Source organism: Mesocricetus auratus, unplaced genomic scaffold (assembly GCF_017639785.1).
Source record: "Mesocricetus auratus isolate SY011 unplaced genomic scaffold, BCM_Maur_2.0 Super-Scaffold_4256, whole genome shotgun sequence".
Classification (NCBI taxonomy): Eukaryota; Metazoa; Chordata; class Mammalia; order Rodentia; family Cricetidae; genus Mesocricetus; species Mesocricetus auratus.
The window spans coordinates 41,317,191-41,330,186 of NW_024429182.1; the positions used below are offsets into that span (position 1 = coordinate 41,317,191).

General features: G+C 38.4%; 1 protein-coding gene across 1 annotated transcript in view; it reads right to left on the bottom strand.

Moving 5' to 3' along the window:
- The window catches only part of Trpm6 (transient receptor potential cation channel subfamily M member 6), a 133,666-nt gene that overhangs the window by 22,337 nt on the left and 98,333 nt on the right, over positions 1–12,996 (bottom strand). Inside the window, exons 28-31 of the mRNA XM_013117383.3 lie at positions 8,980–9,097; positions 6,395–6,486; positions 2,346–2,404; positions 403–428 (exon numbers count right to left, since the gene is read on the bottom strand). Of these exons, the coding sequence (XP_012972837.1) occupies positions 403–428; positions 2,346–2,404; positions 6,395–6,486; positions 8,980–9,097 (295 nt within the window). The remainder of the gene's footprint in view (positions 1–402; positions 429–2,345; positions 2,405–6,394; positions 6,487–8,979; positions 9,098–12,996) is intronic.

Below are 12,996 nucleotides of genomic sequence, written 5' to 3' on the forward strand. Positions count from 1 at the left end.
TTGACTCCTAGTGTCTGTAAAACATGACACTATCAATTGTTGCAGAGTCAAAATGAGTCCAGTGTCTCTGCTCTCATCCAGAGAAACTACAGGAAAATTACAGTCTAATCAGGTTATTCAAAGAATCTCTAGCTGGGGACATAGCCCAGAGGGTAAAGTACTTGCCTAGAGTATACAATGCCCTGGGTCGAATCCTCAGTATCACAAAAATAAAACAAAACAAAAATGAAAAAGCACACATCAGTCCTGATTTATCTGGGATATCTCTGTTTTTCTACTGAGTTTTCTACTTTGTATGTATCTCAAAAACAGCATCAACAAAAAGAATACAAAGTCAAGAAAATGAACTCCATCATCAATAAGATTAAAATTGAAAATAAATGTTTAAATATAAAAACTTACTGTCAGCTTCAGTTGAGCTTCTTGTTCTGTTTGGAGAGAAAATGAAATTATTTAGAAAACACTGTTTTAAACTTTTAATTTTGAAAACACTGAAAAATATCTGAAACAGCAATAGAGTGTATATACATACATATATACTCTTTATTATATTTTATATAATATATCACACATGTATATCACAGTCTCTGCTCCATCTTATCCTATTTTACCATAGAGAAGTCTGTAGCCATACAATTATCTTCACAGAAAAATTAATGCCAGTAAGGCATGTAAATCACTTATTATCTATGCCCCAAGCTAATTGAGAAATGGTGGTGTTAGTGGTTTTAATTAGCTGTGTGATCACACAACATATATAAGATTTAACTGTGTTTGTGTTGTTCAGGATCAATTAAACTAAAGGGTGCCTGAACTATGCAAAGCAGATGCCTACAAATGAGTCTGAGAATGTCTCTGGACAAGCCCACAAATCAGTTTCATTAGCCCACGTGGCCCCTAAATGTTCACAGGCTGAAATTAGCTCTCTTTAAATTGTTACTTGCCCTGCTCAAGTGCACAAGTGGCCACAGGCAAGTCTGACTAAATGCATTCAGAGAATATCTCCAGTATTTAAGGTCCTTGAGGAAGAAAGGACAATTACAATTATTGTTTAATTTCATGCTGCAATAACCCACCACTCTGCATGAGCACAAACTACTGAACCTTTGAGAGAAGAAAGTCATGTGTCCTTTAGGTCTAGAAACAGGCTTCCATGGGGCTGTGGTGGCAGTTCCCAAGAAAGGCCATGTCAACAGAGCTGAGAACCATAACTGGAAGTCATCTCCTACCTTCTTTATATCATCCTGCCTTCACAGGGAGTGATTTTCTCTACCCCATAACTCAGTAGATGATTTGATGATGTAACTAGAAAAGTAAGCACACACACACACACACACACACACACACACACACACACACACACACTACAGGTGAAGTGAAGCATCACACCATAACAGTGCCAAACACCTGCAGCACTAGCTACTTGGGATGCTGACACAGGAGGATCCCTTGAGCCCAGAAGTTCAGGGCCAGCCTAAGCACCATAATGAGATCATGTCTCTTGAAATAACTAAAATAAAATGGAATCATCTTTACTTTGTTGGGTTTCAAATTTCATTTCTCTGAATAATCAAGATTCGAGAATATCTTCAACTCTACAACCAGATTCTCTCCTTCCCATCTTCCCTCCCTCTCTGTCTTAATCCTTGTGGATGCCTTGACAACAAGAATGCCACTGAAAACCAGGAAGTAAAGGTCAACCTCATTCTGTAAAAGTAACACACTGGGAGGAATGGCTTTTGAAATCTAGCAAACACAGTCTGGAGTGACATCTTAGTGGCTAAGAGCACTTGTTGCTCTTGCAGAAGACTTATGTTCAATTCCAAGTATCCACCTGGTTGACCATAGCCACCAGTAATTACAGATCCGAGGGATCCTTTCTGGCCTCCAAGAACACTACACAAACATGTATACATAAATATATGCAGGGGAAACACATAAAATAAATATAAATACATCATTTCTAAATATAGAGAATAAATTCAATCAGGCCTTTGGGTTTTTTTAAGATAAAATACATTTATTTTACACTGTAAATCACATTCACAATCTTATAATGTAAATAGGTATAATGATCAATCCATGTGTGGGTTTTTTGACACTACCAAGGAATTGTTCATTGGCTGTCAAAGTATATGTTTTATCTCAATATTCTTTAAGGGACTCAGGTGAGGAACTATTACCAGAAACTGGAAAACTTGAAGAATATTTTTTCCATTCTTGCTAACACACATACAAAAAAAGTCACCTCATCTGCATTTTTTCTTACTATTCTGACCAAACCAAACTTGTGTTGGAGGACAGAACCCAGAAGCTCTTGATGAGAGCCACACAGAAATACTCACAGGAAGCCCCTGGTGAGGTTGCTGCTCCTGGGACTCCACGAAGCGTTTTCATCTGGGTCCTGAACAGAAGGGAACAGACATTAGGAGTGCACACAGCACACCCATCCCATCCCTTCAGTCACTCATCAGCAAAGTACACTCTTCCTTCCTCTGACAGATTCAGTACCTCTCTCCAAATCAACAATGGAAACACAAGATATAAAGATGCATAACATTAACATGTAACCAGGGTAGCTCCACAAGTGAGGGTTTTAACGGAATGAAATTACTTTTATGGAGACATTGAAAGGAAAATGCAATGTATGAAAATTTTCGCAGGAATAGAGATTAATCAGCTAATAGTCTGAAAGAAGGAATGGAGGTCCAACTTGGCAGATACAAAGGATAATTTTTATCGTCAATATGGTAAGAAACTGGACGGTGGTGGCACACCCCTTTAATCCCAGCACTCGGGAGGCAGAGGCAGGCAGATCTCTGTGAGTTCGAGACCAGCCTGGTCTACAAGAGCTAGTTCCAGGACAGCCTCCAAAGCCACAGGGAAACTGTCTGGAAAACTATCCCTCCCACCCCCCGCAAAAAAAGAAACACATAGGGCATTAATGAGTGTGCTAGTTTGAATGTAATCGGCCCCCATAATCTCACAGGGAGTGGTACTACTAAGAGATGTGGCTTTGTTGGAGTAGGTATGGCCTTGTTGGAGGAAGTGTGTCATTCCTATGCTCAGAATACTGCCCAGGGAATCAGCTGACTTCCTGCTGCCTTTTGGTCAAGATGTAGCACACTCAGCTCCAGCACCACATTTTAAATACCACCATGCTCCCCATCTTGATGGTAATGGACTGAACGTTTGACACTGTAAGCCAGCCACCCCAACTAAATGTTTTCTTTATAAGAATTGCCATGGTCATGATGTTTCTTCACAGTAATAGAAACCTAAGTCAGAAGTTGGTACCAGAAGTGAGGTACTAATATGATAGGCTTGACTATGTGTTTGTTTAGAGGAATTTGGACTTTGGTACTTTGGGTTTGGAAAGCAGTGAAATGCTCTCAGCACTGCCTAATAGGCCATACTAGTAGGAACATGGAAGACCGTGGTGCTAAGAGTTATCTGAACTATGGGAGGGTGGACTGACTCAAGAGGTTTCAGGGAAGAATTTCAGCATGCTGCCTAGAGATCTTTCTTGTGATATTTTGGTGAAGAAAATGGCTGTCTTTTGCCCTTGTCTGAAGTGTCTGCCTGTGAAGAATTTTGGCAGAGGAAATTTCAAAATGGCCTCATACAGACTCTGTCATGCAAATTTTGGTGGTAGCTCTAATGAAGATTTATAATGAAAAGGAGCAAGCTGAGCAAGGTAAATTACAAAATGAAAATTTTGAGGAGAAAATGAGCTCCAGGAAGCAGAATAGAACTAAATTATGTGTTCAAGGAGATAAACTGACCAAGAAATGCAATAGTGACCTCAGGGCAAGATTCCACCCAACTAAATTCCCAATTTGTGAAAAAGAACTAAAGAAAAGTTTAGGGTTGGGTGTGGTGGGGCATGCCTTTAATCCGGGCACTGGGAAGGCAGAGGCTGACAGATCTCTGAGTTTGACAGCAGCCTGGTCTACAGAGCAAGTTTCAGAATAGCCAAACTTAGGCAGTAAAAGACAGAAAAATGGTGTAGATGTAATTAGATGAGGGGACCATGTTCCAGCCCCAGCAAGCAACAGAACTTGGCAGTTTCAGCCACATGATTCTGGGTATAGAGCTAAGGACAGAAGACAGGAATTATGGAATAAAACTACTGAAGCCAGGCGTGTGTCAGGAGTGTCACTGAATGGAGGCCTAGTAGAGAAGCCTTTATGTGAAGCTGTGAAGTTGAAACATGGATTGCTTTGGAGAACCCAAGATGTTAGAAATGCCCAGGTTGTGGATTACCTTTGGAGGAGGGCTGCTAATAGGAAGTGGAATCAGCCCAAGAGAAAGAAATGTGCTGCAGTCAACAAAGCTGAATGGAATTGGAAATCTGAAGAGCACTTTGACATCAGACATGGAGACACAGTTTGGAGTTTGCTCACCTGGTTTCAGTCTTGCCTTGGTCCAGTATTTCCTTGCTATGCTACCATCCCTACATTTGGGAATGATAATATATAGCTTGTGCCATATTGGAAGCACATGGTGTGCTTTTTTATTTTGATTTTTACAAGTTATTATAGTTAAGAGATTGGATGAATTTCAGAAGAGATTTTGAACTTTGGATTTTAAAACAATGTTGAGACTGTAAATACATTTTGCATTACGATATTGTTCAAAGCTTATGGGACCAGGGTGTGGAATGTTGTAGTTTGAATATAATTGGCTCCCATAATCTCATAGAGAGTGGCACTATTAGGAGATGAGGCTTTGTTGGAGTGGGCATGGCCTTGTTGGAGGAAGTGTGTCATTGTGGGGGTTTCCTTTGCTCAGAATACTGCCCAATGAGTCAGTTGACTTTCTGGTGCCTTCTGGTCAAGATGTAGCACTCTCAGCTCCAGCACATCAGCCCCCACATCACCACGCTCCCCGTCATGATGATAATGGACTGAACCTCTGAAACTGTAAGCCACCCCAATTAAACATTTTCTTTGTAAGAGTTGCTGTGGTCATGATGTCTCTTCACAGCAATAGAAACCTAAGATGATGAGGTACACCTCTGACTGTGTCTGTGTGGGCATTTCCAAAGAGGATTAACTGAGGTGGGAAACCACATTCTGATGGACAGGGCGCCTTCCTATGGTCTGAGCTCCTAAGCTGAATTAAAAACAGAGAGACAAGCAAGCCTTCTGAGTGCCAGAATCCCCTTTCAGCTCCTTGGTCTACAGACTTGCGAACAAGCATCCTAACTCTCTGCTACTCCCACCTCCCACTGTGCCTTCCAGACCCATGACTGACTGTATGCTCAAACTACCAGCCTTTGGTCCCATGAGTTTTTTTTGCTAGGATTTTGGTAACATCAGTCATTACACCATCCTGTCATAAGTACACAACTGCTCCAGGTGAATGGGGGAGCGCTAAAAAAGCATCACACTGGATTTACCTCATTCTATTTCCTGTTTATCCAAGTCATACTTCTTGAGACACAGTGTGCTCCAGACACTGTACTAGGCATTTTCCTGTGAGTTGTCTTGTATGGATACTACCAATAATCTTATAAAGAGCATTTTACAATGATAGTTAATGACACTCCCAGGCTAACTGACACATACATTCTTATCTGGGAGAGATGGAAATGATAGACTTGGGATTTGAACACAGGTCAAATTACAATTCCTTACAATTATCCTCAAGTGAGCATTTTTAAGTTCTTTTAGATGTCGTTGCTACAGAAATGCCTGAGGATATTTCTACAGGTAGTGTTTACAATGCCCGAGTTCAGTTATTCAAACCAAGACCAAAATGAGTTTCCTTCTATTACTGTCTCACATGCCACATGTGAAGATGGCACTGAAACAAGGCACATATTTGTAGGTGGTAGAAGAGCAGAATGCAAAACTAAACATCTGGGTATTAGAGGAATAGAGAGGGGCCTTTTCTCTGTAGTGTTTTAGCCCCTTCCCCATGTCTGAACACATTCCCACAGCCTATGGTAGATGACCAAACACACTAGAAATTCACTGTCTCCAGAATCAATCATCTTGTCCTTGAAACAGTCCACTTGGTAAAAGTTTCTTCTCAGGTCATCTGTGATCTGTCTTACAGTAATTCCTCCATGATTATCTTAGATCTGCTTCTAAAAAGCATGTTGGAGAGAACCTGTTTCTCTTGCATATGACATATCTGAAAACGTGGGTTCCTTATCTTGTGCTGGGCATCCCCAGGATAAGCAAACTGCATGAGGAAAAAGAACAAAGGCTGATGTGGAGAGGTTAGAAAACTAAGCCAGGATTGACCTAAGCATGTAGTCCCCAAGGATTTTAATCCAAGGCCAGTAAAAACAGAGGCCATTTATGGGCTGTAGCAATAAAGTCAGTAGAGCCAAATGAAGTGTTACATGAGCAAATCCTTAAAACACTTAAAATATTTTTACCTCTTGAGCCTGCTTGAGGTAGTCACTGCCTTGTGTCATATGTTGTTCAATTTCCTTCATTTTCATTTTCTGATATATATACGGTTCTAAATCTTGTTTTCAAAAGAAGAAGAAAAATTAGAAAATGGGCTGAAATGTGTTACATTCAAATCACATTTCTCAAATAGAAAAATCTGGACACAGTACGTTTATTCAAACTTAGATATAGTTTTCTCTATTTTTAGAAAGTTTCACCAAGTTTCATTTTTCCTTTTTTTTTCTTGTGATTGAACACTGTAAGTTCTATTTCTACTCTTCTATAGTTGTATTTGCATTTACAATAACTTCTACTTTTCTTTTTTAAATGCATTTACGATTGTTGCAAAGCATGCACGTGTGGCTTTTGCACAAGGAGGTGAGAGAGTACTTTTTCCACTTGTGAACAAATACTGGGGATTGAACGCACATCCTTGGGCTTACACAGCTAGTACCTCACTCACTGAACCAGCACACCTATACTAACTCTTACTTCTCCATCAAAGTCAGAAGTTAAATAATCCATAATGACGTTCTATAAAACACATTCAGTAGGTTTTTTTTTATATTCACCATCTCCTGCCCTCGATTACCTGCACTTTAAAACATATGAAATTTTAGTTGTAAATTAGTGATCCTTCCTTCATAAGGGCACCAAACACAAAAGTACAATAACAACAAAAGACAGGGGAAAAAAATGAAAGCTATCTATCAGGCTTAATTTTTATTCTTTTCTTAGAAAGGATAAAGAGAGATGTTATTTTATTATGTTTATACCTGGTACCTACAGAACTAAGAGTTGTAACAAATGTAAGAGACAATAAGTATATTTTCTATGTAATTTTGTGCCATATAAATGTATATGAGAAGTACAAAAAAAGCTACTGGCATATGATAAAATTATAATAAACATAGTTTCAACGACAGTACAATATTTATAAAATATATAATATATTATATAACTATATTCCATCCTAAAATTATGTGAGAGTTTTTGGTTTTCTCTGCTTGTTTACTGACTTGCTTTTGTTTTTACTTTGATGAAAGTTCTCATTATTCACCCAGACTGGCCTGGAAGACACAAACTTCCTGTGTCAGCCTCCTTCATGCATGAGTTTGATATGTGTAAAGGTCCAGTTTCCAATTAACTGTGAGTTTAACTAGTTAAACTCCTGAGCCATACTTATAAATAAACATCATTGTCATTTAATTTCTAATATTTCTTCTAGCTTTGCATCTGCATGCTTCACAATAGCTTCAGAAAGTGTTCTGTATTTTAAAATAGAAAACAGGGTTCACCCACTTTGGAACTGATGTTTTAGTCTGGATAATTCTTTGTCCTGAAACCTGTATCTTATGTCACAGGATGTCTCATAGCATCCCTGGACTCTTCTCACTAGATACCAAGAGCACGCCTCTGTATTGTGACAACAAGCATGTCTGCAGACTTTGCTCGATGTCCCCTGGGGAGGGCAACGGGCAGGGGTTGATGTGAAAAACCACCACTTAGTTGAAGACCACCGAGCGATCTTAGTGAGGAAGGTTTATAAAGAAGTACAGGACCCTGCAGGAACTACCAGTGTTTTAAATTCAGTGTCTTAAGACATTTCATGTGTGTGTGTACGTGTGTGTGTGTGTATGCATGTGTGTCCTTGATCACATGATTTCTTCTGTTTTAAGAAGAAATTGCAGTGCAAAGTTCAAAGCTGCATTTGTGTGTGTTTCTGCTCCCAATCTGTCTCATCTCACCTTATCTCTCATGCTTGTAGCTCTCTCTCACAATTTCATTAAGTGGGTCCACATATAAATCCCTCATGTGGGCCACAGTAAATAACCAACAATGGCTGGTCCTTACCAGTATTGCATGAGCTTTAAGGGTTCTGAAAAGTAAGCAAACTCCCCTCGCTCTAATTCAAACTGAAGGACCCCAATTTGGGGGAAGCACTCTTTGAAAATAAAAGATTATCTAAATTTTAACATTTCTTTTCGGCCAGGCAGTGGTGGCACATGCCTTTAATCCCAGCACTTGGGAGGCAGAGGCAGGCAGATCTCTGTGAGTTCGAGGCCAGCCTGGTCTACAAGAGCTAGTTCCAGGATAGCCTCCAAAGCCACAGAGAAACCCTGACTCAAAAAAACAAAAAAAATTCTTTTTTATATCCTGATAGCGATTCCTTTAAGCAAATGAAGTTTTGTCCCTTCTAGAAGCATTACTAAGTAGCAAAGAACTGGTCCCTTAGAGGCTTCTGCGGTCTCCTTACCGTGTCTCTAAACATAAGATCAGAAACCACACCCTAGTCCAATGGTTCTCAATCTCCCTAATGCTGTGACCCTTTAGTACTCTTCCTTACATTGTGGTGACTCCCAACCATAAAATTATTTTTGTTGCTACTTCATAACTGTAATTTTGCTACTTTTGTGAATCATAATGTAAATATCTGATATGCAGGATATCTGATATGTGACCCCTATGAAAGGGTTGTTCAACGCCAGAAAAGGGTCAGGACCCATAGGTTGAGCTGCCCTAGAGGCTTCTGCCAGATGTTAGGGTCCAAGGCTCCAAATGCACATACTTATCTGACTGAAGTTGGACACAGTGAGCCAGTTCTTGTTGTACTTTTCAGTGGTGTTTGTTTCTCCTGACTCTGAATTCAATTGGTCATTTTGATAACAGGCATTGACAGTTATCACCTGGAGAGAAAGTCACTTGTAAGAACACCATGACATTAATCTAACAATATTTTGCATTATGATAATAGAAGTACACAGTGGAAGACAGTGATTAGCCTTGGCCACATTTTGAATTACCTGGGACTCTTACAACCCCATCATTCAGGTTAGCAGGATATACACATCTGTGTGCATTCTCTTTGTGGTCATGATTAAGAACCAGCATATGGTGTGGAATCTGAATAAGCATCACAGTCACTTAGGGCTCAGGACCAGTCACTGGCCTGAACACTCAGGATTTCTATTCAGAAAGTCTTGGGGAAAGATGAGAGTCAGATATCTAATGTGTTCCCAGGGAAAGCTCATGCTGCTGACTGGAGATCATATTTAAAAATCTACTAATATAAAGAGGGGAAAAGATTTCAGTTCAAAATAATTGCATTTCAATTCTGCCCCATCAGAATATGTGGGAACTTAGAAAATAGTTTACTATTTACATTCTTCATTGTCTCCAATGTATACCATGGCTGTCTTACATCTTTCCCAGGGAGAGACAATAGGCAAACTGGCAAATTTCAAAGTCATACACGAATGAAATTTTGAGTACTTGAGCTCAGGTGGAATTCCTAGTTGAACTGAGACCATTTGAAATATTCTAAAATAAATCTCCTAAAATGTTTATCCCATGGTATTGCAACAGGCATTGTCTGAGATAGTAGCCTTCCTTATCAAGCTAACTCTCTCCCCTAATGGATGATTTTACATAATTGTTTCTATCTTGTCTCTTTGCTTCTGTTTCTTTTCTAACTTAATTTGGGGGTGTGTTTACATATGAATACTATATTTACATCATTTCCAACTCCTCCCATGCCCCCAACTCCTCTCAAACTCACGGTTTTCTTAATTATTATTACATGTGTGTGCCTACATATACACATATGTATACATTCAACATGCTGAGTCCATGTAGTTTTGCTCGTGTATGTGTCTGTTAAGGGTTGACCAGCTGGATTATGTATTGAGGGCTTGTCCTTAAAGAAGACTGATTCTCCCTCTCCCCACAGTCATCATTTACCTAAACCTCTCCATCTAGGTGTCAGGCCTTGTGAGATGTGCTCCATCCACACTGGCCTATCAACAGATGTCATTGTGTAGGTCTTGTTTAGGCAACAATATTTTTGAGATTTCATGGATGCAATATATAGAGGATAACACCTCACAGCAGATATCTTGATCCTCTGGTTCTTATACCCTTTCTGCCCCCTCTTCCAAAATATTCCCCGAGTCTTAGGTGTTGGGGTAGTGTTGTTGATGATATCTACCAGCTGGGGCTGGGCAACCCATAGTTAGTTGTTCTCTGCACTTTTTCCCAGTTATGGATTTCTATAATTGTTTCAGTCTATTTCATATATATATAAACTTCTTTGCTGAGGAGTGAGGAATAATGTACTTCAAGTTCTAAAAGATCACAAATGTCAACATAGAACACTGCACCAGCAAAACAACCTGCCATAGTTGGAGAAAAAAAACTTTCCAAGATACAAACATACTACAAGAATTCATGGCCACCAAACCAGCCCTACAGAGAAATATGGAAGCCATACTCCAGGCTGAAGACAGGAAAAAGCATCCAAGAGAGTATAGAAAAAGAACAAGGCCAAAATTACTAAACCACAAAATAGGGCTAACAACACAAATAACAAAATAGCAATAATAACAATAAAAATTGCATCAATTAACCTTTCAGTAATAAATAAAAATGTCAATGGCTTCAACTCCCCATTCACCTAAAGTTAGTGGAGTGGATTAAGAAACAAAATCCATCTTTCTATTTTCTACAAGAACACAGTTTATCTTCAAAATAGGTACCATCTTAAAGTTGAAAGATGAAAAGAAGTGTTCTCCAGGAAGGTGATGGTGCCTGCCTTTAATCCCAGCACTCAAGAGGCAGAGATAGATAAGTGGATCTCTGTGAGTTCCAGGCTAGCCTGGCCTACAGGGTTTCCAGGACAGGCTTCAAAGCAACACAAAGAAACCCGGTTTCAAAAAAGGAAAGAAAAAAGAAAAAGAAAATAAGTATTCCAAGCAAATGAGATCAGGAAGAAAGCAGCTGTTACTATCCTACTATCTAACAAAATCAACCTAAAACTAATCAGAAGAGAAATTCTAGTCAAGGAATCATTAACCAAGATATTGCGATCTTAAACATTCATGTCCCAAACACTGATGGGCTCAGTTTCATGAAAAACATAACATTGGATGTAAAATTGCAAATAAACTCCAGCTCAATTATAGTGGGTAATTTCAGTACCCTACTTTATCCAGTCAATAGGTCATTTGGAAAATAAATAAAATAAAATAAAGGGAGAAACATCACATCAGAATTAAATGACAATGAATAGCAAATGGAGAGATATTTATAGAATATTCCACCCAAAGGCCAAAGAATGGGTCAGAAGAAAAAAGAATAAATAAAACACAGTAGATGGGAAGAAATAATAAAAATCAGAGCAAATTAATGAAAAAGAGACAAATAAAATAATACAAAGAATCAATGAATCTAAGAGCTTGTTTACAAGATGGACAGGCCCCTGGACCCAGCTAACCAAAAGAAAGAGAGGACCCAAATTAACAGAAGCAAAAATGAATGGGGAAATATTACAGCAGACATCCAAGAAATTCAGAATATTATAAAAGAATACTCAAAAAGACTATACTTTATTAAGTAGAAAATAGAAAACACAAATTTCTAGATTTACGCAAACCACATATGTTAAGCCAATAATAAATGACTAGTAACTTAAACAAACTCATAATAAGAAAATTAAAACAGTAATAAAAACCTTCAATTGCTTCTTACTATTGTAATAAAGAGAGCTGAGTGTTTTTTCAGTTTATTCGGAAAAAGAAATCCATGTAATAGAAAAATAAAATAAAACATATGAAGACCATGAAAGATGAATTCTTGCAAAATTAGATAAGAGTCATTCTGACAATATTTTAAAAGATTCACTGGACTAATATGTGACCACCAGAGTTTGTATACATGAACGCCTGAATTAAAAAATAAATGATAAAATATTTACATGTATGAAATTGTCAGTGAACAAATTAAAATATTCATTCTACATACTGGGAATTCCCAAATCATTAACCAAGTTTTTTTACTTAAACTAGAAAGAGAAAATCAAGTCATATCCAAAGTAAACTGAACAAATGAAACAGTACTGAATTCTGGGAAAAATCAATAAAATTGAGTTTTTTTTTTCAAAAAGAAAAACAAACAAAAAAACCTTAACAAAACACATTCAAAAAAAAAACCTACAGCCAGGCTGGTCATTAAACAAAGAAAGATAGTTCAAATGTTCAGAATGAAAGAGACAGTGTCCTTTATGCAACAGGAAAAAAGTAACAAGAGAATATTAGGATGAGGCAGTGCACACACCTATCTTCACTCTGAGATGCTGAGGTGAGAGGAGTATGAGTCTCAGGCCAGCCAGGACTACATAGTGATTCCCTGTCTCAAGACAGAGCTGGAGAGAGGGGGAGGGGAGAAGGGGACTATCATAGATAGCACTATGCCAAATAATAAGATCCACAGACCCTTGGCCCAACAGGAAACATTAAAAGAAATGGGTAAAGTCTTTAAATACAGAAATAGTCAAAGCCAACTTAAGAATTTGACAATCTAAATACCCCAATGACTATTACAGATGCTTAATATGTAGTTAAAAACCTTCCCACAAGGATGGTTTTATTGGATAATTCAACTGAATATGTAGTGTTGAAAGATTAACAATTTTTTACAAACTCACACAGAAAACTGAAGACATGTAGCCAATGATTCTGGGATAATTCTGATACCCAAACCAAAGCTATGGAAATAAGGGAACTAAACACAATGCCCCAGGAACACAGGT